Below are 27,137 nucleotides of genomic sequence, written 5' to 3'. Positions count from 1 at the left end.
ATAGTTAGTTAATGAGTTGATAAAAAAGGTTTTTTCTGTTTGAAAGCGTGTTGTAGTGGCCCTTCTCCTTGATGATTCCGTCCTCCATATATGCCACGGTATCTGCTATCTGCATCATTTCTCTCTGATGGCTTATCATGATGATGGTCACGTGCTTTTTCAGTCCCAAAATGATTTTTGCTACCCGCTTAGTATTTTGCGGATCCAACGATGCTGTGCACTCGTCGAGAATTAAAACTTTGGGCGATCTAATAAGAGCTCTAGCAATGCAAAGCCGTTGTAGCTGCCCACCAGAGATTAGTAGATTGGAAGAACCACCGATGCGCGAAAACAAATTGTCCGGAAGACTGTGAACGAATTTTGCCATATCCACCAATTCGAGAACTTCATTAATTTGTGCGCTCGTTACAGGTTTCTGCAAATTGTACGTCAAGTTTTCGAAAATGGTTCCATCAAAAAAGTAATGGTTCTGAGTAACAATAGCCACCTCTTTTTTGAGCTCAGACATATCAAGTTGATCAAGGTTTGCACCGCAAAATTTAATTGATCCTTTCTGGGGGCTGTAGAGCCGTAATAGGAGATTCAGAAGTGTTGATTTTCCGCAGCCAGATTTGCCCACTATGCACGTGATTTCGTTCATGTAGAGAGAGAAATTGAAGTTGTTCAACACGGGAGATGAGTTTGGGTCGTAACTAAATTGCACATTCTGAAACTTCAGCAATGGCTTATTTGGTTTCATTATCGGTTTGGCTGTCCCATAAGATTCCTGTAAATTTTCGGGAAGTTGGATCAACGTCAGGATTTTCATGAAAACTAGCACACCTTTGTTCACGTTGGGCATTGAGGAAAGCATAGCAGAAACGTAACCGACAGTGAACATTATTAACGCTACCACCTGCATCATCTGGACTAAGGTGATTGACTTCTCTGACACTAATTTGATTCCATAGTAGAGCATGATTGCTTGTGAGAGATAGATTGCAATGTTTTGTGCAGCCATGGCTATGGAGATAATCAGTGCCCGCTGCTTTCCTGCATGGTTCATTTGATTCATGTGATTGTTGAATCTGGCTTGGAAATGATTCTGAAGATTGAGTGACACCACTGTTTTCATTCCCAAGACACTCTCATAAACAACTCCTTCCACATTGTCCGATGCTTGCTTGTACTCTGTCTCATACTTTTGCAACACAATTGAAAATAAAATTGAAAACATAGCGAAAAGAGGAGCAAAACTGAGGCCCACTAGTGCTAATTTCCAACAGACGATCAAAGACCAAACCAGAGCAATCAGTATTAGGGCAATAACAGAAATGAGCTGACTTGGTGCATCTGAAATCATTGTTCTGAGGTCCTTAATATCATTGATAAGTAGCGACGAAAGAGCGCTTGGATTTGCGCTCTGAAACCAGCACACAGGCTGAACAAGAATCTTATCAAAAGCTCTATTTCGTAGTTGATCAACCAATGTCTCCGAGCTCTGGCTTAGTGCCATCTTAGAAGTGAACAATGAAAGTCCATCCATCAATGCCACGCACAAAAGAACCAAAGACCATTTCACCATATAAGTACTGGACACCTGCTGTCCAACTGACACTATCCCAAGGATTAATTTGGAGAGAAAGAAGGTAAACAAGGGCGTCATGGACGCATTCACAACGGAAACTATAATGCCAAGCAGGAAACAGACCCTAGAGCCAAATGTAAGAACATGCCACAGTTGGCGAAGGAGCTGTAAAATGCTCACTTCTTTGTGAGCTTGGCTTTCCAAATCATGTAATAAATCGAGTCTTTCCCCAACTTCCTCTTCTTCTATTCCATGCTCAAAAGGATTATCTGGGGTATCCAGTTGGTACTGGAGGGAGGCAAACCTGGTTTTTCCATTTAGCAAGTCAATCTTAAGACCCTGCTCCTCAATTTTGCCGTTTTCCATGAGAACAACGTAGTCTGAATCTGCTATCTCGGAGTAGTCGTGAGTCATAATGACTGTGGACCTTCTCCTTCTGTTTCTTTTGAGCTTTTCCAAAATCAAGATTCGCTGATTGTAATCCACCGCGGACAAAGCTTCATCCAAGATGAGCACGGGAGTATCTCTAATAATTGCCCTACATAAAGCAACTTTCTGCTGCTGTCCTCCGCTCAGTGTTATAGAACCAGGACCTCCTCCCAATTTCGTATTTAATCCTCCAGGTAGAGAAGCAATCAATTGATCAAGACCTGTTATTTGCAAGGCCTCGTTCAGCAATTTAGGGGCAACGGGAGTAGGAGAAGCCAAAGACAGGTTTTCAAATATTGTGCCACGAAAAAGAGTGCATTGCTGCTGGACCAAAGTGATTTGTGAGGCTAGCCAACTTCGATCCAGTCTCGAAATATCATAGTCATCACAGGTAATTTTGCCGTCAAAATGATACAACCCCAGGATGAGCGACGCAAGGGTGGATTTTCCTGAGCCTGACTTTCCAACTATATACAACAGATGGTTTGCAGGGATTTGTAAGGTAATGTTTTTGAGCCCCCAATCGTCTCTAACTGGATACTTGAAGGAGACATTGGATATTTTGATATTACCCATCATAACATGTTTGGGCTGGAAACCTCCTTCATAACTGACATTTGAGCAGTCCACACTTTTGAAGACATACTTGAGTGAGATATGCGCAGTCTTCAGACTCACGATCTGGGAAGAGATGGTTGAGAAAATCCGTGAAACGGTCAGGCAAGAATAGAAGCAGGAAATAATGTCGCCTGAAGAATTAAGGTGGTTGCGTACTAAAAACGATCCATACCAGAAGCTCTGAATAAACATCATGAGTGCCAAAAACTTTACCATACCTGCATTCAAGTTGAAGAAGAGCTTCATTTTCAAGAAGCTGTGGGAGGTCAACTTGGTAGCAGCATCGAGCTTCCTTTTTTCCAGCAAGGAGGAATCAACAATCTTGATCCACATGTAATTGAGCAAATTCCACTCTAGGACCTTGACTGTATTTTCTGAATGTTTGTTTTCCAATGTGGTATATTTCCCAATCAATATTCCCCAGCCACTAGTAACCAGGACGATTACGGGGATGGTAGCCATGACCAGCAGAGTTAACCTCCATGAATAATAGAAACTGAGTATTAATAACGCACAGAGCATGGCAAGTGACTTAATAAGCATCTCAAGACACTCAGAGACTCCCATCCTGAACTCCTCTATGCATCGGTTCACCTGCATCAAATTGGAGTTAAGATCCGACTTCCTGTCAAACCATTCTAGTTCCTTTCGAAGCAAAGATTGGTAAACCTCCTGTCGACAACGTTTTTGTTGTCTCTCTCCAACAAGAAGAAAGCAAGTCAGCCCTAACCAATTGAAAAGAGTGGCACCGATTCCAACGAAAGCGATTGCGAAACAAAACCATTGCACATCTGCCACGAAATCATGGCTGGATGAATAATCATTTCGACCAAACCCCTCCAGCTTATTAAAGACTCTTGCTAGCAGCACTGCAACGGTGGCAGGTACCATAGCAGAAAGGATGGTAAAAATCAATGCAGGAAGTAATAGCCAGCAGTCTTTGGCCTTGACAAACGTAAATAGCCAAGGTTTGTGAGATACTTTCGTAACCCTAGAGGTGTCCAGTACCGATGTGATGGTCACAGGAGACCCATAGAAGTCTTTTTCATCCATTTGGTGGCATTGTGGTTGCGTTCACATCGATATATAACTCGCTCATAGGATTCAGTTTGAATTTTAGAATTTCCGAATTGGGAAGATCAATGGAGACGGCGATGAAGTGCTTGAAAAACGCCCAGAGGCAAGAAAAATTTTGTATAAAAAATTCAACTCCTTCCTAACCACTACTGTACTTTTTTGCTCACGCTAACGTGTGTATCGGAGGACCGGTACAAACGTCAGCAGCCATCTAAATGATGAAAAATCTGATAGGGACAACTGACTCATATGATGATAGTTGTTGGAATATAGATAGATAGTAAATTTTCTGACAGATGGTTCGAGCTGGCTAAGTTAAGTATGAGCGGGCGTTAGCCTTATAGAAATTGTGTACCTGTACTCATAGCGTCTTTAGTGCCTGAAATTGGCAGCCTCCATATCGTTTGAAATTTAAAGATCAAGCTGTTTTAATTTGAGGGCAATTAAATTAAAAATCTTGTTTTTTAAAATAGATAAGCCAATGACTAATCAGGGTTGGGTGCTGGTGTTGCTCACGGCAGTGACCACCATCACAGGCTGTCTAGTGGTATACACAGACACTGTGTATCGTGTGCTATTCCCCAGACTATATGAAAAGCACCCCTTTAACATTCAAAAAAATACACCTTTCCTTGTGGCCACATTGTCGTTGAGTTCTGGTAGCTTACTATTCACCTCGCTCAACAGACTGCTTCCTGAAGCAGACAAATATCTGGAACAGCTTAGATCAGTTGAAGGCAAACCAGAATTGCGCAAAGCCTTGCTGGTCACCTTCTTCTTCATAGGTATCTTGTGTTGTACCCTGCTCAATCTGGCGATCCACTTTTTCACCAATGAGAGCATTGTCCATTGCGTTCATGATGACGAGTACGGCCGTTCAGACACGGAAACGTCCGATTTGGAGTCTGCCTCAGAGGAAAGTCCTTTGCTAAATCATGGACATAAGCCTCACGACTACTTTTCACATCATGCTCACAATCGTTCTTCAGTAGCTGAGGATGTCCAACAATACTATACAACAGCCCCAAAAAAGATGTCCTTTGTGGACCTATCCTTAAAAACACTGAAAGGAGCCGAAGTTGAAGGCGAGTGTCTGGGCACAATAGATTCTTGCCAGGAAGAACTTATCGCACGCCATCATTTACATGTGGGCAGAAAGTTAACCCACAACGAGCTACATTTTTGCACCCTGCCAAGCGAAGAGAATCTCATGTTTTTCGACAAGGACAGAGAACTCATTGTCAATAAGAGTGAGATTTGTTCAAAATTCCCAGAGTTGGAAGTTAATTCCCCCTTGCTGGTAAATGTCCACGAAACCCCATCGACTCATAAACAAAATGGACATTCCCAACTCAGCCATTCCCATTCCAAGAATAGTGAGGATCATCATGGCCATGAACATATACACAACTCTGATTCCCGTTCTCTTGAACACCATCATCACCATATTCAAACGCCTTTGTCTCGACTACTTTCCATTGGACTGCAGACAGTTCTTGCAATCACGATTCACAAACTTCCAGAAGGATTCATTATGTATTCTACTGCCCAGGCAGATCCTAGTTTGGGACTTTCGATATTTCTTTCGATGTTCATCCACAACATAGTGGAAGGGTTTACCATGACCCTACCGCTTTCTATTGCGCTCAACAGCAAGACACGCGCATTTTTCATATCAAGCATACTTGGAGCGAGTGCTCAGCCTATAGGGGCAGTACTTGGATGGGTAATTTTCAGAGGAAAACTTGATTTGGATCAAGACATAAATTTGCTACTTTTTGGCTCCTTGATAGCTGTGACATCCGGCTTCCTCACATACGTTGGTCTCCAGATGATAACGAGCGCTGTTGGATTCGGAGGAAAGCAAGAAAGGGTGCTAGGGTTTGCTTTCTTTGGCATGTTTTTGATTTGTCTCAGTAACATCCTAATTAACAAGGACTAATCGACGCGTCGGCACCAAAGAATTTATTTTTGACCTTAATTTTGTAATTCATGCTTGTTCGCTAATGGGGCAAAAGACAAGTAAACTGAACAAGGAGGATATCTCAACTCTGAGACAGGAAACAAAATTCTCTGCGCGAGAGCTGCAGCAATGGTACAAAGGGTTTCGCAGGGATGTTCCAAATGGCCAACTGACAAAAGAGGAATTTACTAAGATTCATAAACAATTCTACCCGTTTGGCGACCCTACCGAGTTCTCCTCATATGCATTCGAAGCCTTTGATACAAATGGGAAGGGATACATTGATTTTCATAGTTTTATTGTCTCTTTAAGCTTGGCATCCCGAGGCTCAATAGAAGACAAGTTAAAATGGTCGTTCAATGTGTACGATCGTGACAGAGATGGCTTTATCAGCTATGATGACCTACTTACAGTAATAAAAAGCATATACAGAATGGTGGGTACCAGCACATTGCATCTCTCTGAAGACGAAGCTACTCCAGAGCTTAAAGCAGGCAAAATATGGCAAGGTTTTGGCAAACAGCTACACGACTCTCGAGATCTCATATCGATCGAAGAATTCATTAATCATAGAAATTTGGGTTCCGAGGTGCTTGAAGCACTGAACATATACAATGATCTGGTGTGATTCAGGCGTTCAGATCCTCTCTGCTGTCCAGACGGCAGCTTTGCATGTCAGCTTAATAGTTTCTGTCAGCAACCAGTATGGCCTGGCCTTTTTCGAGTCGTGCTCAATTGCTGTGTCCAGATGCTCCAGCTCCTCATCTCTAAACACTTTTATAGTTTCCTTCAGGCTCTTAATATCCGCTGAATCCGATGTCTTGTCGCTATCTATTTCTTCGATGTCTTGGAATCCATTGGACAGCACACGCAACTGCTGGTTGTAATGATTTCCAATGACAGTTTCCACAGCCTCGGTACAGGCCATTGCTCCTTCTTTACCCAGCAAACCGGTGAAAAGTCCCATTGCAAATGCACCTGCTTTCCATGCTGGGGTAAGCAAAGACGGACGCACTCTATGGTCAACCTGCAATCGGTTGAAAGTGTTGTGATGATGTATTTCCTGGTCCCACATATGTTTCAGCACAGGCTTCAGTGCAGGCTTGTGCGACAGTGCCATATACTGACCTGCGTAAATCAAGTCCGCTCCAAGCTCTCCAGCCTGGTCAACGCGAATCACTCGGTCCAGGTATGCTTTCTGAGCTGGCGAAAGAGCTTTGTGAGTACTTTGAAATCGTCTAAAAATGAGCCTGTTCATGAATATAAGTAAGTTTTGGTGGTACCATAAATTATATTTCGTAGTCTGTCAACCGCGAACGCGTGCAAGATATATAAATCTACTTCCGGGAAGACTTGAATACAGGGATATCGTCGTCGTCATCAATAGCGGGCCGCCGCACCATACCAGCTGAGCGGAGTGAAACTGGTCGTTTGCGGCGTGGAAACTCGAATTCTTGGTCAAGCTCGGGAATTTGTTCCTCTTCAAGATGGATTCCTTCCCGTGTGAGAGCTGAATCGTAGCTTGAGGGTTTGAGTCTAATATAAGAGGCCATGGCATCAAAAACAACATCTCTCTGTTCACCATTGTTGGTTTTTCGGAAATTGGAGTAGTCTTTGCGACCTCTCCACTTGTGGTTAGCGCCCATATACTGTTGAGCCTGGAATTCCTTGATTGCAACACTAAATTTTGTGACTTTCGGTTGCAAAGCCTCTCCCTCCATCTCCAGACCCTGGCTTTCTTCTTTGACCTTTTTTGCTTCTTTGAGAACCTCGAGCAGGGGCAAGTCGTGGGAAACTTTTCCTCTAGGTGCATAAGCAGGTGTAGGAGTAGGCTCAATCATTGTACTTTTAATTGACTCGTTTTGGTCAACTTGTTTTACTACGGGTGTAGTAGAGTTTAGTAATGCTTGAAATTTTGCAACCGCTTCCCGACCGTGAGAAGCATCAATCTCATTTGATGTTGACTTTGTCGTCGTCGCGTCCTTTTCTGGAGAAAGTCCAGGTTCGCTCCTTATAACTTCAAAATCGTCAATGTTGGGAAGGAACATCTGCGAAGACCCTAATGAGCCGGGTATTCTTTTAGCTCGTCTCTGACTTGGCTGAGAATCCCCTGAAGAGGGCGTTTCCCTGAAACCAAAGCCAGCAGACGGAATGTCTTCAACAGCAACCATTTCGGTATCCTCCACTTCGGCAGCAGATGGATCGTATTCCAAAACTACTTTAATTGGCGTGTTCTCGTCGACAACCTTTTTGAATTGACCGACACTCTCCTGATGGCAACTGAGACGAAAGACCAGCAAGTCCGAGGGCCCTGGTTTCTTAAACTGAATACCGCGCAGGCGCTTCAAGTCGTCATAAGTTTTTCCAATAGTAACCAGACAAATTTGATCATCGTTCCAGTACTTTTCAAAATCTGATTCCAGTGCCGACAAGTTGATTTGCTGTAACCACTGCTTGTCCATGATTTTGATCTCAGGGTTAGAACGACATAGGTCGATCAACTGACCAATTGTCTCTTCTCCAGTGACAAAATAGTGTGTTGTATGTCGATCATTCACTTGAGCCAAATTTTGGAGCTCAGGGAGGGCTCTGTTCGTAACCATATCTTTCCAGAGAGCTCTCATTAGAAATCCTTTTCCACGTATACTCAAATCTCCAGTTCTTGAATCAAAACGCAGAACTTCTTCATATCCCAGAGAAACGCCATTGATCTCCACAGCACCTATCTTTGGTCTAGGACACACATTTGCAATCTCTAGGGTGTCGCCTTTAGCTTTGAACGAAAATTCGAGCCTCGATACCGACTTATGCGGTATGTGGAAGTCTGCATCTTTCTTGCGACCAACTAAATACACTTTGTCGGGCAGGAGAAGATGCAATATACCATCGTCAGAAGACTCGACAAGCCACATTTAAGCGGATCAGATTTATTTTGTGATCTTTTATTTTTTTATCTGCTACACATAATATGATAGTGAAATATAAATATGGTATTATACACAAATTAAGAGATTGCAACACCAAATTCATTTGAGCCGCTTCAGATTCTCATAAAACTGGACAACATCCTCACTGACCCTGATGCGCTTTTCGTCAAAGTTCACAATCTCAAGATTTTTCGTATCGACACATCTACTCAAAGCAACGTAGACCTGACCTTTTTCGAAAATCTTGGTCAGGTCGACCTTCACTCGCTCCAGTGTTTGTCCTTGCGACTTGTGAATGGACAAGGCCCACGATAGCAGGATCGGAAGTTGTTCGCGGCTTAGGTCGCTATTAGATTCGGTAGAAAATGGCACTGGCTCTATAAGTCTCAGTGAACTATGAGAAAATTTGACAAGGGGCAAGACCTCTGAAAGTTTAGAGTTTTTGGCTGTCCGAATCATTTCTTTAGCAAGTTCCACCTGTGGGGGACTATTGTAATTTGTGGCCAGAAACTCGTTGTATAATGCTTCGTCCTGGGCGGTCGGTTCATTACCAGTAAACCTAGATGCCATTACCAGAAGATCGGTGTGCATAGGCCTTTCATATTCCTTAAATGTGTTGGTGAATAAGGTCCAAAGTGCGATACTGCAGAAGCAGACAATCTTTCCGATCGATCCATTCACTAATTGAGGGTCTTCTAGGTCGTTCTTCAAATACATTATCTGCGCGCCTTCTTTGAGTTGCAGAGTCTTTGCACACATGAGGCCATCCAGTTGTTTTATGAACATTGCCGGATTTCCATTCGGAGGGAAATTGTCGCGACTTTGGAAGGTGTAGACACGTCCTGGAAGCGAATTCAACCTCTCCAAATTAGCACGATCAACTTCTTCTCTAGTTGGGTAGAGCTCCGTGGGGTAAATACCATCGTTGTATTGGAGAGGGCGTTCGAGCCGTTTGAATTTCCGCTTGAGATCATCCGAAAGCTTACCAATTCTCAAGGCGTTCAACATCTCGATCAAGTCAGAATCGTTTTGTTGCCTGAAAACCTTAGTTAGCAGGATAGTCTCATCAATACATTCCTTCCAACTGACCGCGTCGAAACAAAACTTAGCTGCACCCATTTTGCTCAATGAAACAGGCGGAAGCTGGAAGAAGTCTCCTGTCAAAACCAGCTGGATACCCCCAAACGGTTTGTTGCTACCTCGTATTTGCTTTGCAATCTCGTTCAACTTGTCAAAGAAAATGGAGTCTATCATGGATAACTCGTCGATAATTAACACTTTGGTACCTTTCCATCTTTCAACGATACTTCGTCTGCTTTTTATCCTGCTCACTAACTTGTTCACCGGCTCAGAGCCCAGTCCAGTGCCGGCAAATCGATTAATTGTGGTTCCCTCAATGTTCGTCGCTGCCAAACCAGTTGAAGCAGTCACCGCAATGGAGCTGGAACCGTACCTGTTCCTCAATCGTTTGATTATCTCACGTAACAGAAAAGACTTACCAGTACCTGCAGAACCTGTATAAAAAATGTTCTTGCGCTCGTACAGCACCATCTCAATGACCTTGCGCTGTTCCTCCGAGAGAGACCCGCTAACGCTGTTGCCATTTTGAGATGACGGTTTGTTTTGGTTGCGTGGATTTGAAATCTTTTTCATGTTCAGATTCGACCATGGCAACGATCTTTGACGTGAAGCTGACACGGGCTTACGTACAGGCAACTTGATCGACCTGCCGATGCTTACATCTTGTCTCGTCGATACGTCAATCTCTGTCTTTTCAAATTCTAGTTTTTCAATTGGTTTTGAATGTTTGAAGCTGGATGGTTGAGAGATAGACATGTCGGAAACAGGTGTCTCCAACTGGCCAAATCCCACACAAGAGACCGACCGATCCAACTTCACGCGTTTGTACGCGTTTTCTTTATTTTGCAGGAAATCTTCATCGTTAGACACGCTTCTTTTGTCTAATTTGAGTGCAGAGAACGGCTGACTGGGCTTGGTGTCACGACTGGGTTTCGAGGAAGTTATGAAAGATGCCAAAGTGGACTGCTTAGATGCTCCTGGCTTTTTTGAATTAGATGTCTTGAGCGACACATTGAACATCTGATTAAATGCTTGTCGTGTTGTTTTGATTTAAAATGCGTGAGTCGAATAATCTGCGCGACGATCGACGCTTTGGACCAGGCCGCGGTGTCAACCTATTTTTGTGGCTTTTGCGCGGCGCAATAGATTTTCACACACATGATAGAACATTGTTCATTCGCATTTTCTTGCAGTTTGGAATAAATCCCAGCCCTTCCACCTCGACCTAAAGTAATAATATGCGCGTGAATTTAGGAAATTCTTACAAACTAGGCAAGTAAGTGTTTATTCCAGCAGCAAAGAATTCATTCCAATGAAACAGAGTCAGCATAAATTGAGATTTTGCATATTCGATCGCTGCATAGTGAGATTGGGAGCTGGGGAAGTTAATAATGTCTTTGTGTGAAACAAGCGTTTGCACCTGCATGAAATGACCTCTGATGGTTTGCTTGACTGGTAACATTATAAACTGGATATTTTCTCATAGCCTGACTTTCTCAATCATGACTGAAAAGCTTTGGGTGGACATCGAAAAAGGCGGAGGTTGGATTCCGCAACGCAAATTGTGTACTTTGAACCGGATTCTTTTGTACATTCTCATCTGTCTGTGTATTCTGACTGCTGTTGTGACAGTCAGGAGGTCTTCAGTCCACTCTCATTATCTCATGGTGTCTGATCCTCACGCAAACCAAGAACCTTTCATTATTGATAGCCGCTTACACAAAGCCCGCAACTCCCAAAGGGTGCCCTATGATACGGAATACAATGTTGTGGTCAACGCTGCCGACGCAAAATTAAAGAAACCGGAAAGGTCGCCAGCCGTGCCTGTCAAGCGAAACCCAGTTGTTCTACATAAAGAAGTGGAGGCAATTACGCTTGTGTCCAAACTGGTTTTGGTGGTCGATTCACTGAACCGCAAATACGAAAGCCTCGCTCGAAACTTATGGGGTGAGCCCTTACTAATGAACCTAAGCAAGCATCCTTACAACGATGCGCTCAAGGACTATATGGTAGACTACTTCAAGGTCGAGAAGCTGCCCATTCTGCTTGTGAATGGAAAACCAATGGTGAGTGGAGATGACTTAAATGATGCAAGATTTGCTCGCATCAACAGGCTCATCAAGGAGAATCTGCATTAATTAGATATATGCCCGGCAGGCTCGTCAGGCTGGTCCTCATTTTAGAGAGCCATATTTTATACTTAGGATTTATAATAGAAACGAATATTTATGATGCATAATTACTTCTAAAATTCAAATCACGAAAAATGGGGGTATGTATGGCAATTCGGCTGCTTACTAACAGCTAGAACGATGGAGGCTCCATTCCGTCCAGGAAGCTTATTGTGAACTTCTATGCTTCGGACAAAGCGAAGGAAAAAGGCAAACCATTTAACGCCTTTGCTGTTTGCGCCTTATCCAATGAAAAACTAAACCGTCCTGTTGTTTCAGACTACAGAGGCCAGCTATTTAACAAGGACACGCTTCTTGAATTTCTTCTCAATAAGGAGTATCTCAAGAATGAGAAGCTTGGCCATATTACGTCCCTCAAAGACGTCGTGGAGCTCAATATCAAACTGGATGAAAATAAATTGAAATGCGAACTTACTTCTTCAGAGTACGACATCATGTCCAATGTACTGCCCAAGTTTGCATATGTGGTACCCTGTGGATGTGTGATGCTAAAGAATAATTTGCTTTCTCTTCTATCTTCTACAAAGCCTGGAGAATACGCTACAACACGATGTCCAATTTGCAATACCGAGTTTTTTAGTCGCGACGTGATCGAAATAGAACCAGACGAGGATGAATTACGTGTTCTGGAAAAACGGATGAAGTTGCTCGAGACAGAGGGGCTACACCACTCGCTCAAAGCCCGAAAGAAACGAAAGTCTGTGTCCGGGGAGAAAAGCGCTAAAAGAAGCAAGATTAAAAGCGCAAAGCCTTGACCGCTTTGTATGGTATTCCCAAAACTATGTACATTATTGCTGATCCTGTTCGGCCTGTTTGGCCTGCAATTCCTTTTGTAAGGCGAGTCTTCTCTCGTTTTCTTTGCCTGTCAAATATAACGTGTAACCGACATTAGCGCTCATGTAGAGCGACAACCCAACAAGTCCCAAAACAGTGATGCGGTGCGCCACGTCAGTGACTCTAGTATACCACGGATAAGCCTTAGACATGATAGTGTGCAATAAAATTGAATTTATTTTGATGAACGAAAAAATTCGGGTTACGAGCGTGTATCTATTAAATCAAGTTATAGACCTGCGTTTGAAAAGCTTTTTAAAGGTGCTCTTTGGCGATGACAGACTTGCGGACGATATGCTATTGCGGAGCGTGGAAACTGATTGGACGCTGCCAGACTTGCTGACTTGCTCTTTCAAGTGTTTCGACTTCAAGCAAGGACTGTCTGCAGAGTGTCTCTGGTATTTGAGATATGATTCCAGGCTACCATTATCATTGCCTATCAGATCGTACACGACACAGTGATCCCGATCAACTCTTGCGGCCTTAAGGATGGAGTTCACAAATTCCATAAACGTGTCCGTTGTAAAATCAGATGGAAGTTCTGTTTCAGAGATGGCTTGCTCCATAGCTTTGGTTTTAGCTACCACGACTGAAGCCTGGCGCTTTAGATCTTCCAGGTTGATGCTTTGTTTCTCCAATATCAGCTGGTTGAGCTCATCATCTCCATCTTCCAACAACGTCTTGATGAAGTCTCTCGATCCGAAGTCTGTGTCGTCCAACCCCAGCAGTTCTAGCTTCAGCTCGCTCAAGACGGACTTCCTTTTGGACTCCTTTGAAACTATGTTCTCCGAATTCTTTGAGTCGAGAAGCGAGGCAAACTCAGCAAGTCTTAGGTACTTGTCAATCAGATATGACCTGGACGGAAGTTCACTCAAAATTTCCTCAGAAGCAGTCAGCGAGGGTTTTCCTATGGCATTAGTCATTTCGAGTTTCTTCTCGGTGAAGTCCATTTTGCGCCCGCTTATTCGGTCACAGTACAAGCGCAGCTCATCATTTCGTTTGTCAAAGAAGTCCTCATTTAGGCGAAGAAGTTCTGGGTCTTTGTGTGGAGCAAACTGTGACCTGTTTGCAAGCGTCATAAGGACTTTTGCAATTAACGTTAGAGTCTTGGAAACTCTACCCCGTTGATGGTTCTTTGACAAGTTGAACAACTTTGGATTCAAAATTGCCGGGCACAAGAACCGAAGGAAAATAAACGAGCATAAAGCATTCAGGGGAGTCTCTGTATCGTTTGGATCCACTGAATGCTCGACCTTGCTTCTCAAACGACCCCACTCCCGTTTGAGTTCTTCAGGAAGATCATTAGAAGTGGTGTAGATTCTGTTCCATAGCTCCTCCACGTAGTTCAAAAGGTTTTGGTAGTGTTCTTCATGGGTATTTGGATAAGTCTTTGGGTTTGGATCGCAAATAAGATTTTCGGCGCAGATCTGGGCTATGAATTCTCCCAGCAACTTTTCAAGGTATTCCTGACCGATTCTAATCTGATACTTCTCTAACGAAGTTGAGAGGAGCGATCTTCCGCGGAATAGAGTATTGAGATTATTAGTGAGTGAGGTTGAATTTCGTTTTGATCCGGAATTTTTGAGACTTTCCAGCTCAAACGACATCAATTGCTCAAAATATTCGTGTTCCATATTAGCGCTTTGGTAAATATCCAGTAGCATTTGCGATAAGTCGTCCACGTTCTGAGGCTCTATCAATGGGGTGACAAATCTTAGAAGGTCGCGCACGTCAATACCTTTCATCATTCCCTCAAACATTCTATAATTCTTGTATGACATGATATGGATCTCACGAAGACTCAAATTGATAGTGACGGATCCAATCTCATGGCTTTGTTCGCCGTAAAGCGGCAGCTTCTTCATCATTTGTGGTTCAGTCATGAAGTCAGGTGTCACGAATGCTCCGGCAATCACTGGATCTTCCTCCATCAGATTGTAAACTGAACTGTTATTGGATGACTTTAAGACGAGCTTGAAAAACTCTGCAGACGGAGGAAGGTCCAGGTCAAACAATTCCTTCCAGAATGGATTCTGATTCGAGTTCTTGACAATAGCAGTTCTGTACCATGGCCCTCCCCACATATGCAGCTCAACATAAAGATGAAGATTCTCGTTCAGGGAGAGATTGTTGAATCTGGCTTCAACAACCTCCAGCTTGTAGTTTTTGACTAACCTCATTCTGTCCTTGGTGAGTCTGTTTCCAATGTACTCGAGCTTGGTAAATGTTTTGAGCGCCACAATCCAGTCTCTCAGATCTATGCCCAAATCAAACTGAATAAGAATTCTGTGGATATTCGAAAAAGACTTACCGTTCTTCAGGATAAACGGAGCATCGTCCTCGCTATCAATTTCGTTCGCATACCTATGGTTTCGACGAAGCTCGTTTATTTGTCCAACAAAAAGGATATTTGGCTGCTGGAACACCGAATGATGGACAGGCCTGATTTCAGAGGAGTACAACTTTGTAATATCAACAGAGTACAATAACGTACCATCGCTCTCGCACAACAAATCCAGAATGCCATCACGCTTCAAATATCCCATGGCTGTAAACCATCCTTCCGTTTGTTTGTCTTCAGAAGGATACAATGGAGTTTTTGGCAATTCATTGAGCTGGACTTTCTTGTAATTAGGAGCTGGTCCGTAAATACGAAATCTACAGACCAGCAAGTCATTGGTCCGAAGGTTCTCGTTGTGGACAATAGACTTATTAAATGAGTACTTGTTGTAGTATCCTTGTGGTTTCAAATTCTGCCATACCATAAGGCATGCAAGCAAAGGTTCGAATTCAGACTGTTGCGTTCTGATGAACACAGTTTTCAGATCCAAGCTTTTCACTTTTAACACCCGCAACTCTGGAAATAGCTGGACCTCGCATTTTTGAAGACTAGGAATCATCACCGCATCCCCATCCATTATCAGTTCACCCTTTGGTGTTATCTCCAGCGAGGCCTCACTCCATCCCTGCGAGTCACCATGGAAATTCTCAAACTTATAGGACCACTTGACGCAGTCCAGTGCTACAGAGCCCCCATTGCGGAGCATGTAGTCCTTCAGCTCACTTTTTGCCATTAAATTGCAGCCAGTATATATCCACCCTTGGCGATCTCAATTTTGAAAAAGCTTAAATGCGAAAAATACTGGAAGGTCGCATACAAAAAGCTTTCCTAAAGCGGAAATAGAGTTAGGAGAGTATTTTGTACAAATAATTGATATTTTGCTGCTACGGCGCTGATAGATGACTATTACGCAGTATATATGACTTCTGAGGTACGACATTACGCATTGACTATCAAACCTTGAATGCTCTTGGTGCCTCACCTTCGGGGCCAATGTATTCAGGTTCTCTCCATGGTCCAACGTCAGACAACAGTAATCCACCCTCAGCCTCGCTGACTTCACTTTTTCCTCCGAATTTAACCGGCAGGTTTTCCTCAGGGATCTGTTTGAGTAACTCTTTCTGGTAGCTGGCACCCAAGATGAAAATCTTGGAAACAGTAACTGGATCCAAAAATGGCTTGAAGAGCTTGAACACCGTGGAGAATCCAAATGGAGAGTTGATCAGATAGAACTTACCCATTCTTTCTGGGTAGTAATCCTGACCAATCTTGGATGCTTCTCTCACATATGAAAGCACTTGGGATGCGGCAGAGATCGATATTCCTTTCAGATCCAAAATTGTGCACGATGTTTCAACCAGAACACCAGCTTTTCTAGAGCATGCAGGCAGTCTATATCTGACAAACGACTCGTATTCCCAAACAAGGTTTTTCAACATGCGTTCTTGAGTGGTAATTTTGTACATTTCAGTGAGGTTCACAGACCCTAGCTCTTCAATGTAAAGCGGCCTTCCATCCTTGTCGGTCTTGTGGTAGTATTGTGGATAATACTTGGCAACCAATGGCTTTTCCTCGTACTTGAAATCCTCCAATATGGTATCTGTTCCAAACTCCTTTCTCCATTTCTCGCAATTGATAAACATCTCCTTGGCCTTCATCACATCAAACTTTCTGGCTCTCAAAAATCTGAGCAAACTTGGCTCATCGAGTCTAAGCGTGTAACCCTCAGCCTCTAGTAGAGTTCTGAGCTGTTCAACAGCCGATTTCTCACTGTCAGTCAGGTAACCAGGGAATCCTGTCTGGCCAAGTGGAGGCTCTGCCACCTTATCAGGAAGGCTTGCCAATATTTCCTCGTCTGAAACCATCCTAATCACTATGGGAACTATTTGTTTGGCACAATGTAAAGTACAGGTAAGTAATTTGCTATAAACATTACAAGTAGGGTAACTAGACGAAGGCGCGGCCACCTGGTGCCAAGGTTTGGAAAAAAAAAACAAACGTTTTGCTGCTTAGGTAAGCCAACGAAGAAGCAACTCTATTACGTCTGGAAACTGTTGCATGTGAAAAAAACTCAAGAGGTGAATAATCAGTTATCGACGGCTAAAAGTAGAGATTGCCAAGCAAATGCGCCACGTTGATGTTCCTGCAAGCTAAACTCCAATGGTGTTGCAGGTTGCCAGCCTAATTTTGGCCGGAACTGGCTGCAAGAGTAACCTTATTGTTATTTTTATAGTTCGGCATGTGCTCGGTATGAGGTTTTTTTTCGATTATTTTCCTGAGTACAAATAGCTACCGAGTACTGACAAACTTTCTTGCAGGAAATACTCATATTATAGCTCCTCTGATTAATCGTGATCTTCAAGTTAAAGGATGGCATCTTCACAATCACTGGCATCTGGCCTGACCGAGGATAAATATGAGTCTGCGGCTGAATCTTTGAATGAGAGCCAAAGATATTCTGCGAATTACGATGCGGAGGTTTCTGCAATCCCAAATACCACTGCAGAACAAGAGGACACAGTTCAAGAGGAAGTGGATCAGTATGTTAATGATACAGCCTCGCAGCAAAATACTCTCCATAAAGAAGAGATTAATGATGACTATGAAGCTGAACTGGACAGAGAGATAAGCAGAGTGGCCACGAATTTGTCACGTTTTTCGAGCAGAGTGTTACACCGCAGTCAAGAAGAATCTACTAGCGCGGAAAAAAGCACCACCGAAGAGGACGAAGGCTACGATCCTCGTACTATGCCTTGGGATGGGCCTGATGATCCTGAAAATCCTTTTAACTGGCCAAGCTGGAAAAAATGGGCAGTCACTATGACCATCGCATTCCTGTGTCTTGTGATCACACTTGGATCCTCCATCTATGTGGACGCTGTGCCAGAAATGATGGCCAAATGGGGCATTTCGCAAACTCTGGGTCTCGCAGGTTTGACGCTTTATTTGGTCGGTTTGGCCTTTGGTCCAGCTATAGCCGCGCCATTGTCCGAGGTGTTTGGCCGTAAGATTATTTACTGTTCGACTCTTCCAATCAGTATGCTTTTCATCATGGGTGTCGGTCTTTCCAAAAACATTGGCCAGGTTTTGGTTCTCCGGTTCTTCGCTGGTTTCACTGCCTCTGCTGCTCTCGCGATTGGTGGAGGTACTGTCACAGATATTTGGAAACCCCACGAACTTGGAATTGCTATGACATTGTTCTGTATGGCCCCATTGTGCGGTCCAGTGGTCGGTCCTATCATTGGTGGCTTTGTTGCTGAGAACAAAGTCTCTACTGATATCAACAAAGTTGGTGGCCTCAGATGGACTATGTGGGTCGATCTGTTCTTTGCTGCTGCAGTTTTCATTCCTCTCTTTCTGGCTCCAGAAACATATAGACCTATCATCATGAGAAAGAGAATCAAGAAGAGAAACCTCAAGCGCAAGAAGACCATGCCGCTTGCCCAATTCCTCATGATTTTAGTTTTCATCACATTGCTGAAACCAATGGAAATGCTGGTTGTGGAGCCAATTGTGCTGGTGTTTTCCATCTACACTGCTTTTATCTTCGCTGTGCTTTTCGGCTTCTTCGAAGCTTTCCCAGTCATTTTCAGAGGACAGTACGGCATGTCGCTTGGCATCTCTGGTCTCCCATTTTTAGGTGTTGGTCTGGGTATCCTCATTGGTGCCGCCACTTATGTTTACATTGACAAGAGGATCTTCTTCAGACGCTACCCAGATGGTTACATCGGCCTCAGAGACAAAAACGGCAACAATTTACCACCATCACCAGAGTCTAGACTTCTGCCATGTAAATTGGGAGCAGTGGCAATGCCTCCAGCTTTGTTCTGGCTCGCATGGACAGGAAGGCACTCTGTTCACTGGATGGCTCCAATTGCTGCCGGTGTGCCATTTGGATTTTCCCTGATTTTGATTTTCTTCTCGATCCTGACCTATTTCAGCATGTCATACCCTCCACTTTCTGTCGCATCGGCCTTGGCTGCCAACAATTTCCTGAGATATATCGTGTCATCGGTTTTCCCACTGTTCACGGTCCAGATGATGGAAAACCTCCACATTTACTGGGGTGTCTCTGTTTTTGCATTCATCGCGCTTGCCTTGGCCCCAGTTCCATGGTTGTTCACCAAGTGGGGTCCTCCTCTTAGAGAGAAGTCTAAATATGGATTCGCTGCCGAGAAAAAAGAGAAAGAAGCAATTGCCGCAAAGGAAACTGAAGTTTAGATATAAAACTTTACCGATTAATGTCCACTTTAATTTAAGTTTTGCTAAAAGTCTTGTTCACGTAGACCGAAGTACCCATCAGGGGCAGTAGAGGGATCTTTTAAAGATGTTTGTCCCATACTCGCGTCTGTTCCAGAGTAGGAAACCAAATTTCCCCACCAATTAATGTCCTTTTCGTGATACTGAACTGCGAAAAAGATAATGATGCCTCCAAAGGCAACACCAGCGTCCAGCGCAGAAGCTAGAATATAATTATATTTTTCCCACCAGCCGGAATAACGTTTTTTGATATAGTGGTTGAATGCAAAACACACGTACAAGCCAGGAAGGAAGTAGCTCAAGTTATATGGAGCATAATTGAGGAATCCTCCAATAATAACAGCTGGCTCAAACCACTTAGTTTGTCTGCGGTAGTATTTCCTGATAGCTAGGCAGATAAGAGCTAATAAAAATCCGATTAGGAAGCACCATGGAAGCACAGGGTACATTTTGTTGAACACTCTTTTCGGTCCGATCACACCCCAGAACACGGACGAGGAATAATAAGACGTTTCACTCGGACAAGTAAAGTTGTTTGACTGGTCTGGAGAACAGATGTCTTTGACGTGGTTAATCTCCCAATTAATGACCACCAACGAAATAATAATTTGGAAAATAGTCCCCATGAATTGGCCACGGAAAACTGCTCTTGGCGGAACTTTGGCATAGTGCGCAATTTTTTGATCGTAAAGATACTGCTGTGCCTGACCCGTGATATTGAAACCCAGAGCCTGTAAAAACATTAAGGCATCGCCGTTCCCGGGAATAGCGTATCCCACGATGAGCTCAACGAAAACTTGTAAGGTGAAATAATAACCCGTGACTGCGTAAATAACGTTTAAAGGAACGACAAAGACCAAATTGATAGCCAAGACAAGGAAGATTCCCCAAACAGGGGTGTTGGCAGGATAAACTTTGACACAGACAATCGCAAACACCAATGCCATAAGCATGACAACAATGAAAAGCCATTGTGGCACTTCTTTGTACTTGGCCATCATTCTAGAGTGTGGGTCCTTCAGGACAGTGTTTGTGTTTGTCCTAATGTCGTTCCAGATAGCTTTGGACGATTGGATCAATGTCTTGCTCTCAGAAATTAAAACATACGGGATGAGAAATGTATACAGTGCACAATTAGCTCCCCAACTAACCAACATTCCAGCGGAAAGATATGGTGGACCATACGATTTGTATTTCGATTCGTCGAGTCTTCCATTTGTGAGAACACTATCAACGTCATAGAGTTCTCCAGTATTTGTGTAAATGTTGTTATCGTTGATTGGCAAGTATGCTGTCCACTTGTAGTTGCTGTAGTAGAGTCCCAAAATAACGAAAAAGCCAATAAACATGCCAATCATCATGTTCATGTAGGTGTAAAAAGGGAAAGCGAGTGGCAGCCAGTAGCCCACGATATTCCAATCGAAGGACGCAATTGGGTTCAGGCCAAGCCCCAGCATCGAACCGGTGACGACAGCAAGGTTGAAATTGTCTGGCTTGATCCAAGTCATCCAGTTGAAGTAGGAAAGGGCCTGGAACAAGTAATCTGGAACCCACATGTAAAGGAAGGAACAAATAAAGACAATGAAAAAGAATTTGTAACGAGTGATGACCCAACCGTTGATTTTTTCCTTCTTGTCTTTCTTCAGCAAAGCATGATTCAATGCGAGAGTGGGCAGAATAGTCGGCCAGACTGCTCTGACTGGGTAAATCACTATTTTTCTCAAAACTCCTGCAAAGCCGAAACCAAATAGCTGGGTAGCAAGAGAAATCAAAATTTGGTAACCGATTGTGATCCACTTATTGCCATAAAATATGTCAAGCTTTTCGACATAAAAGTTGGAACCAACATACATACCGCCAATCGCAATATCAAACATCACCGTAGCAAACATCTGTTCCTTATAAGTCCAAGGTCCAGGGTTCAGTGAGTGTCTAGTACCAAAAATTGTAACTCCCCAGTCTGGCAAGATTCTCTGCAACACAAGCCCGCTGGGATACATCAGCATTTGACACACAGATGACGAGATGTAGAGCGATGGCTGTCTACGAGAAAAGATCTCGTTGACACCGGTGCCCACGATACACCACAAGAAGCCTAAAAAATAGGCACGAATGGTCTCACAAGGAATTTCTGGGTCATCTGTTGGAGACGTGACAGCACGGACTTCGGGATACGGAGAATGATGCTCGTTCAAGGTGGCATGCAACCGCACTTGGAAATCCCAGTCTTGGTAGGACACTCCAAGTGACTCGTCGTATCCCTTAACAAGTTTTTCAATCTCCTCATAGTCTTCTTCAGGAAAGTTGGGATCACCTTCGTGGTCGTCGAGGACATGGGTCAGAATCTTGAGACCGTCGTCGGTCGACATTTCGGTGGCTTTTTCATAAAGATACTCGACATCCGGCAAGGACGCATCCTCACTCATGACATCTGCGTGTCCAAGCTTGGCATAAAGCGCATGCTTGTACTGGGAGTTGTCCAAGAAAGCTGTCTTTTCTGACAAACCGTCCTTTTCCTTATATTCTGGATCAGCCATGACGGTTCAAGTTCAATTACATGGGGATGCAGTCTTTCTTATATTGCATCCTGATGTGAGCTTCGCATTTAATCTGAATACCGGTCTTAACACTTAATAGCGAGGGGCTTGGGGCTGAGGCTCACACATCAGAAGTAGGTAAACAATAAGATGCCCAGCAAACAGCCCTTAGCATTATTATTCATTGGCTAATCGGCCTTATCGGTACCCTTTACGGAATTAACCTTGCACGGCTAATACTTAAAAAAATGCCACTATGCATTTATTACCCCCGAAACAAATACCGGCATCTAGCATAATAAATACCTTGTTTGATTTTTTTTGCAAATGCAGTGATTGGTGTTATTCAATTTGGAGTGGACTATATATTATGCATATAAGCGATGAGTCCTATAATGACGAATACTGCGTAATATCATTACCATAATTTTTTCTAGCTGAGTGCGCATACTGAACTTGCATTCATTTTCTGCGACGCCTATGGTTTAAGTTTTTTTCCGCATGTTACGGATCCGGCCGTTTTCGAAAATAAAAAATAAAAAAACCAAATACTTATTAGAGCTAATTGTAACCATGAAAGATCCCAAAAACTTGGCTGCAACCCCGTTGCATGGCATATACATACCAACAGCACTAATCATTGTGGGAATCTGCATCTTGAACTATGATTATCTTCCTCACACAATTGCAATCTTAGCGGTGTTTTTCACCGTTCAATTCACCATTGCCTGGTTCAAAAAGCCTGTCTTGAGCAGCACCGATTTCCAAAAGTATGAACTACTAGACAAAACAGTGATATCCAGAAACTCTGCAATTTACAGGTTTAAGCTGCCAAATGAGACCGATACACTAGACATCCCGGTTGGTCACCACTTGGCTTGCAGATTTGTCATTGACGAAAAGGAATACGTGCGCTATTACACACCAATTTCAAACCAGTTTGACGAAGGGTTTTTCGACTTGCTGGTGAAATCCTATCCTGACGGCACAGTGTCGAGGAAATTCGCTAGCCTGTACCCTGGCCAGCTGGTGGAATTTAAGGGTCCTGTTGGTCGTATGTCGTATCAAACAAACATGGCCAGCCATATCACCATGATTGCCGGAGGATCCGGAATCACTCCTATGTTGCAAGTCATTGGATCTATCATTACCACGCCTGCAGATGTCACTCACGTGAAGCTGATCTATGCCAATGAAACAGAAAATGACATTTTGCTAAAAGAGGAACTTGATGAGTTTGCAGGGAAATACCCAAACTTTGAAGTGGTCTACCTGCTTAATAAACCCCAGAAGCAATGGGAGGGCTTGACAGGCTACGTTACTAAAGAACTTCTCGAAAGAGAGCTCCCTGCCCCAGAAGCAGATAAACGCATATTTGTTTGTGGTCCATTGGAAATGAGACAAAAGATACTTGAGTACACAGAAGAACTCGGATGGCCAAAGGGAGCCATCAATTCCAAGCAAGACGATCAGGTGTTCTGCTTTTGACTTGATCATATATATTCTATAGATTAGGCTAGCGTCTATTTACTCAATATCCGATTTCGAAGTTTTCAGCTCTTCAATCTTTTCGATCTCGTCCTCTTCCACAATACCGTTCATTTTGAGCCAGTCCAGACCGCTCAAGAACACTCCTTCTGGATCCACCTCACGTCTGACTTTCCTGAAAGTTTTGAGATCTTCTCCGAACCACTCCTCCATCTTATCTTTAAACCCAATCATTTCTCCATCCTTGTTGAAATTGCTTGCATCAGTGCCAATAAAATTCTTAGCCCAGTGTGGCTTTCCACCAGCAGCTTCCATGGTTTCTTCAAAAGTGGCGTACCACTTACCAATAGGAACAGAGGTATAGAATGGCCTATACATGGTAGCGTTGATGTAAAGGGTTAGCTGGCGGTTTGTAACATTTTCTTGGGGAACCCAATTCAGTCTAGGAGTGTTGTCAAGCAATGGGCGCAAATGATTTCCGTAGATAGGGCCCGGAGATGTCGTCGTTCTGGATGAAAGATCCTGCTCAGCGGTGGAATTTGAGCATGTAGTATTGGAACATCTCACCTCAATAGGCGCATGGACATAAAAATCGTTTGTTTTTGCAGCCTCGTTGATGGTGGCAGCTAGGGAGCGAAGAATTTCTGGGCCATTGGTAAGAGGAGCGGCCCACTCGTTAACGTACTGCGAAAACAAGCAGTCCATGTTCAACCCTTCGACAGATTCCTGAACAGCAATATCTCCTTTTCCGTAGGTTTCAGTAAGACCGTACTGTCTAGAGAAGACAAATCTTTCGACATATGGAGTCAGACGAGGCATGATGTGAACGGAGATCCAAAGCAAAGACTCGTAGAAGAATCTTCCAAACCTGGTTCCGTACCAAGATGGGCGCGGCTTCGAAATTGGCTCGGTAGACTTGGATGCTCTCCATAGAATACATCTTTGAGTGTATGGAAACCACCAAACTCTAACAAATTCGTCGCTTGTCCAAATAGAATCAAATCTGTCCAACAGAGTGTCAAAAGAAATCACTTCCTGTCTGGACTTAATTTGGTAGCGTGGAACAGTACGAATGGTAACGTAGACAATCAAGCCAATTTTTCCAAGTGACAAGCAGGCAGCACGGAATAGTTCCGGATTTTCAGTTGGGGAACATTTAACAAGTTCGCCAACTCCATTGACGATCGTAATATCCACAACTTGCTGCGAGACCAATCCGTGGAAAGGAGACGATCCATGAGTACCTGTGGAGATAATGCCGGCAATAGACTGCTCACTAATAGATCCTAAATTTTGGATTGCAAGACCTTTGGTAGCTAAAATTTTGTTCAGCTGATAAATGCGAATTCCGGCCTCCACAGTGAAATCGGTATACATCCCATTAGGCCCAGGTTTCTCCTCAACCACTTCATTAAATTTATCCAAGTTAACGATCCAGTCCTTGGACATAGTTAAGTTCGAAGGAGAGTGACCCGACCCAACAGTCATGACGGTGCGTCCATTCTTTCGTGCACAATTGACTATTTCTTTGATTTCGTCAATGTTTTGGGGCTGGAAGTAATATTCCGGCTTGCAGTAGAAAGTCTTAGCCCAAGTGCGGTGTATAAACCTTGGTACCACGCGTCCTTGGAGGCTAGCAGGCAGGACCGGATTGCTCATAGTTAGAGATAAAGGAGTTACAGGTGTAAAACTTTTAGGGAAAAAAAACTTCAAAAATATCGACGCGTCGGGGTGATGCGATTTGGCAAAAAGCGCAGGAAGCTCGATTTGAAAGTTACAAGCAATGATGTCCCATTTGGAAGACTAAAACACCACCAACTAGGGGCGCAGGATCTTACTTTTGAGGACCAGGAACTGGCTCAAACCTACAACCACAGAAAAATGCAACCTGGTACACAGTCTCCAGTCAAGGAAACTGGATCATTGAAAAGAATTAGCTCTAGTCGAATTGCTCAAGCGGCTGAGCTTATCACACGCTACCACATAGAGGCAACGGGCTCCAATTGGAATATTTGGCGGCCTGTGTGGCATTTCATTCTCAAATACGAAAAAGACACCCTTACTACTTTTGAGCTGTTTGCGGACTATTTTGCTCAGGAGGATGACTTTTATAGTCATCGTATACCCGCAAATTGGCGGAATCTTGACAACTACAAACGCGGCATGTTTGTGGAATTGAACTCGATCCATCGCAAACATAGATTTGAGACATTCTACCGGCATGTTTCGTTAAGTTCGCTTTTTTCTGATTTACAACGCTTGAAATTTGAAAACCTGGTTGTGCTATCATTACAAGGTCTTGATTTGACTAAAAGAAATCTTTGTCTGAATGTCCTATCAAGCATGAGATACTTGAACGTCTCTCAAGCAAATGTTAACGACCAGATGCTCAAAAGTTGGAGCATTAGCATGAAAAGCGGGAATTTGAAAAACCTTCGCTGCCTAATCTTGAACTATAATAATCTGGAAAACGTCGATTGCATCTTGGACTCTCCCTTACAATATTTTGAGTCTGATATAGTGGTCGAAGATCCGCATTGGAGAATAAGTACAGACGCCAAGCTATCTGTTCTTCCAGATGGTCTGAAATTACGGCAGATCATGGGCGAAGACTATTGTAACTCTCAGATCATTATGGATTGTAAAGTATCGAGCACTGAAGGTAGCGAGTCGCTCGAGAAACTATGGAAAAGCAGGTTTCAGTCATCAAATCCCAGCGGTCGAATTTTTCAGTATATTCGTATTGCCGACTCCAAGCCCACTATTCCTCCAAAGCGGACCAAGCTTCGTCCAAAAGCGCGCGCAAAAAAACTCGATGTCAAAACGTTTTTTGACATATAGCTCATTTATAGATAAACGGATCATTGATGACCTTAAGTAATCGCTCAATCTTGTTGTGGCCCATACCTGAAATCTCTTCCAGATTATACTCGTTCGCCTCCTCGCACAGGTTCTTGAAACTTTTGAAACGCGAAATTAGTTTGATAGAATCTGTTTTGTTGATAGATCGTATGCTAGTCATCATATCCACAATCCGCTGGTAGTAATCAGCATCGTTAGCAATGCTGTCCGTTTTTGCGGCTCCTTTAATCAGCTGGTTACCGACATTTAACTCGCATTGTTTTAAGAAGGTCAAATAATCTGCACATTGTTGAAATGACCACGCAAGCACTAGATTGAGCTCATTGAACAGACATAGCTTATTCAGCTCACGAATGCTATCGTTTGAGTTGTCAACGTCAACAAGGACCAATAAAATGCGGTTAAGCCGTCTGTTGCTCCCGTTATATGTGATCTTTTTGATCTTGTTGTAAATGTATTCCGGATGGAGTTTGTGATAACGAAGCGATAAGAAGACAACAACACAATGAGAATTAATCAGATAGTCCACATCCTTCACCTTGGCATTAAACTCGTACGCTACCTGTTTCAGTGATTGGAGTAAAGGATTTCCCGTTTGATTTTGATTGATTTGAATGGCACCAAATGTCTGCTTCTTAAGCGTAGTGTATTTGGCTGAATCCACGCGCTTATCCTCTTGATTGGACCCACGGATGATAATTTGTGGCGACGAGTCTCTTGTAGGACGGACTCTGACTGAAGCCTCGTTCTGAGCAGGGCGGAGAGAAGGCGCATCTATCACTCTATCAAAGGTGGATTTAGACCTTTCAGGCTTTGGCAAAACAGCAGAATCAGCCTTATCTTGCTCCAAATTCTCATCGCCCTCCTTCTGCCGCATCTTGGCGACATTTGCTAGGATACTGGCAAACGAGCTTGAATCAGTATCCATGCTTGTAATACAAAGTTTTGTTAGGGCTTGCACG

At 43.4% G+C, this 27,137-nt stretch overlaps 16 protein-coding genes across 16 annotated transcripts; 7 read left to right on the top strand and 9 right to left on the bottom strand.

Annotated features, from left to right (window-relative positions):
• Nucleotides 1-4: 4 nt before the first annotated feature.
• HPODL_00183 (Mating factor A secretion protein STE6) lies at nucleotides 5-3,667 on the bottom strand (the record flags this gene model as incomplete). Its single annotated transcript, XM_014080127.1, has 1 exon — nucleotides 5-3,667. The coding sequence occupies one exon, from the start codon at nucleotides 3,665-3,667 to the stop codon at nucleotides 5-7; it is 3,663 nt and encodes a 1,220-aa protein (XP_013935602.1).
• A 505-nt stretch (nucleotides 3,668-4,172) lies between these two features.
• HPODL_00182 (Zinc-regulated transporter 3) lies at nucleotides 4,173-5,633 on the top strand (the record flags this gene model as incomplete). Its single annotated transcript, XM_014080126.1, has 1 exon — nucleotides 4,173-5,633. The coding sequence occupies one exon, from the start codon at nucleotides 4,173-4,175 to the stop codon at nucleotides 5,631-5,633; it is 1,461 nt and encodes a 486-aa protein (XP_013935601.1).
• A 64-nt stretch (nucleotides 5,634-5,697) lies between these two features.
• HPODL_00181 (N-myristoylated calcium-binding protein that may have a role in intracellular signaling) lies at nucleotides 5,698-6,282 on the top strand (the record flags this gene model as incomplete). The annotated part of the gene is made up of 1 exon (XM_014080125.1): nucleotides 5,698-6,282. The coding sequence occupies one exon, from the start codon at nucleotides 5,698-5,700 to the stop codon at nucleotides 6,280-6,282; it is 585 nt and encodes a 194-aa protein (XP_013935600.1).
• Nucleotides 6,283-6,291: 9 nt separating this feature from the next.
• On the bottom strand, nucleotides 6,292-6,912 carry HPODL_00180 (Catabolite repression protein CAT5; the record flags this gene model as incomplete). The annotated part of the gene is made up of 1 exon (XM_014080124.1): nucleotides 6,292-6,912. The coding sequence occupies one exon, from the start codon at nucleotides 6,910-6,912 to the stop codon at nucleotides 6,292-6,294; it is 621 nt and encodes a 206-aa protein (XP_013935599.1).
• Nucleotides 6,913-6,991: 79 nt separating this feature from the next.
• HPODL_05142 (uncharacterized protein) lies at nucleotides 6,992-8,566 on the bottom strand (the record flags this gene model as incomplete). Its single annotated transcript, XM_014080123.1, has 1 exon — nucleotides 6,992-8,566. One exon carries the CDS (start codon nucleotides 8,564-8,566, stop codon nucleotides 6,992-6,994), a length of 1,575 nt encoding a protein of 524 aa, XP_013935598.1.
• A 114-nt stretch (nucleotides 8,567-8,680) lies between these two features.
• On the bottom strand, nucleotides 8,681-10,681 carry HPODL_00179 (uncharacterized protein; the record flags this gene model as incomplete). Its single annotated transcript, XM_014080122.1, has 1 exon — nucleotides 8,681-10,681. One exon carries the CDS (start codon nucleotides 10,679-10,681, stop codon nucleotides 8,681-8,683), a length of 2,001 nt encoding a protein of 666 aa, XP_013935597.1.
• Nucleotides 10,682-11,163: 482 nt separating this feature from the next.
• HPODL_00178 (uncharacterized protein) lies at nucleotides 11,164-11,799 on the top strand (the record flags this gene model as incomplete). The annotated part of the gene is made up of 1 exon (XM_014080121.1): nucleotides 11,164-11,799. One exon carries the CDS (start codon nucleotides 11,164-11,166, stop codon nucleotides 11,797-11,799), a length of 636 nt encoding a protein of 211 aa, XP_013935596.1.
• A 128-nt stretch (nucleotides 11,800-11,927) lies between these two features.
• Nucleotides 11,928-12,608, top strand: HPODL_00177 (replication termination factor Rtf2; the record flags this gene model as incomplete). The annotated part of the gene is made up of 2 exons (XM_014080120.1): nucleotides 11,928-11,933; nucleotides 11,970-12,608. The coding sequence occupies 2 exons, from the start codon at nucleotides 11,928-11,930 to the stop codon at nucleotides 12,606-12,608; spliced, it is 645 nt and encodes a 214-aa protein (XP_013935595.1).
• A 303-nt stretch (nucleotides 12,609-12,911) lies between these two features.
• On the bottom strand, nucleotides 12,912-15,761 carry HPODL_00176 (Inhibitory regulator protein BUD2/CLA2; the record flags this gene model as incomplete). The annotated part of the gene is made up of 1 exon (XM_014080119.1): nucleotides 12,912-15,761. One exon carries the CDS (start codon nucleotides 15,759-15,761, stop codon nucleotides 12,912-12,914), a length of 2,850 nt encoding a protein of 949 aa, XP_013935594.1.
• Nucleotides 15,762-15,981: 220 nt separating this feature from the next.
• HPODL_00175 (SEC14 cytosolic factor) lies at nucleotides 15,982-16,893 on the bottom strand (the record flags this gene model as incomplete). Its single annotated transcript, XM_014080118.1, has 1 exon — nucleotides 15,982-16,893. The coding sequence occupies one exon, from the start codon at nucleotides 16,891-16,893 to the stop codon at nucleotides 15,982-15,984; it is 912 nt and encodes a 303-aa protein (XP_013935593.1).
• Nucleotides 16,894-17,398: 505 nt separating this feature from the next.
• On the top strand, nucleotides 17,399-19,249 carry HPODL_00174 (Polyamine transport protein, recognizes spermine, putrescine, and spermidine; the record flags this gene model as incomplete). Its single annotated transcript, XM_014080117.1, has 1 exon — nucleotides 17,399-19,249. The coding sequence occupies one exon, from the start codon at nucleotides 17,399-17,401 to the stop codon at nucleotides 19,247-19,249; it is 1,851 nt and encodes a 616-aa protein (XP_013935592.1).
• A 44-nt stretch (nucleotides 19,250-19,293) lies between these two features.
• Nucleotides 19,294-21,825, bottom strand: HPODL_00173 (Oligopeptide transporter 2; the record flags this gene model as incomplete). Its single annotated transcript, XM_014080116.1, has 1 exon — nucleotides 19,294-21,825. The coding sequence occupies one exon, from the start codon at nucleotides 21,823-21,825 to the stop codon at nucleotides 19,294-19,296; it is 2,532 nt and encodes an 843-aa protein (XP_013935591.1).
• A 573-nt stretch (nucleotides 21,826-22,398) lies between these two features.
• Nucleotides 22,399-23,313, top strand: HPODL_00172 (Plasma membrane-associated coenzyme Q6 reductase PGA3; the record flags this gene model as incomplete). The annotated part of the gene is made up of 1 exon (XM_014080115.1): nucleotides 22,399-23,313. One exon carries the CDS (start codon nucleotides 22,399-22,401, stop codon nucleotides 23,311-23,313), a length of 915 nt encoding a protein of 304 aa, XP_013935590.1.
• A 39-nt stretch (nucleotides 23,314-23,352) lies between these two features.
• Nucleotides 23,353-24,972, bottom strand: HPODL_00171 (D-arabinono-1,4-lactone oxidase; the record flags this gene model as incomplete). Its single annotated transcript, XM_014080114.1, has 1 exon — nucleotides 23,353-24,972. The coding sequence occupies one exon, from the start codon at nucleotides 24,970-24,972 to the stop codon at nucleotides 23,353-23,355; it is 1,620 nt and encodes a 539-aa protein (XP_013935589.1).
• A 75-nt stretch (nucleotides 24,973-25,047) lies between these two features.
• Nucleotides 25,048-26,154, top strand: HPODL_00170 (putative secreted protein; the record flags this gene model as incomplete). The annotated part of the gene is made up of 1 exon (XM_014080113.1): nucleotides 25,048-26,154. One exon carries the CDS (start codon nucleotides 25,048-25,050, stop codon nucleotides 26,152-26,154), a length of 1,107 nt encoding a protein of 368 aa, XP_013935588.1.
• A 1-nt stretch (nucleotide 26,155) lies between these two features.
• HPODL_00169 (DNA excision repair protein ERCC-1) lies at nucleotides 26,156-27,103 on the bottom strand (the record flags this gene model as incomplete). Its single annotated transcript, XM_014080112.1, has 1 exon — nucleotides 26,156-27,103. One exon carries the CDS (start codon nucleotides 27,101-27,103, stop codon nucleotides 26,156-26,158), a length of 948 nt encoding a protein of 315 aa, XP_013935587.1.
• Nucleotides 27,104-27,137: the final 34 nt, after the last annotated feature.

This window comes from Ogataea parapolymorpha, chromosome III (genome assembly GCF_000187245.1).
Source record: "Ogataea parapolymorpha DL-1 chromosome III, whole genome shotgun sequence".
NCBI lineage: Eukaryota > Fungi > Ascomycota > Pichiomycetes > Pichiales > Pichiaceae > Ogataea > Ogataea parapolymorpha.
The sequence above is the reverse complement of the archived record's forward strand: the minus strand, read 5'-3'. Positions and strand labels throughout refer to the sequence as shown.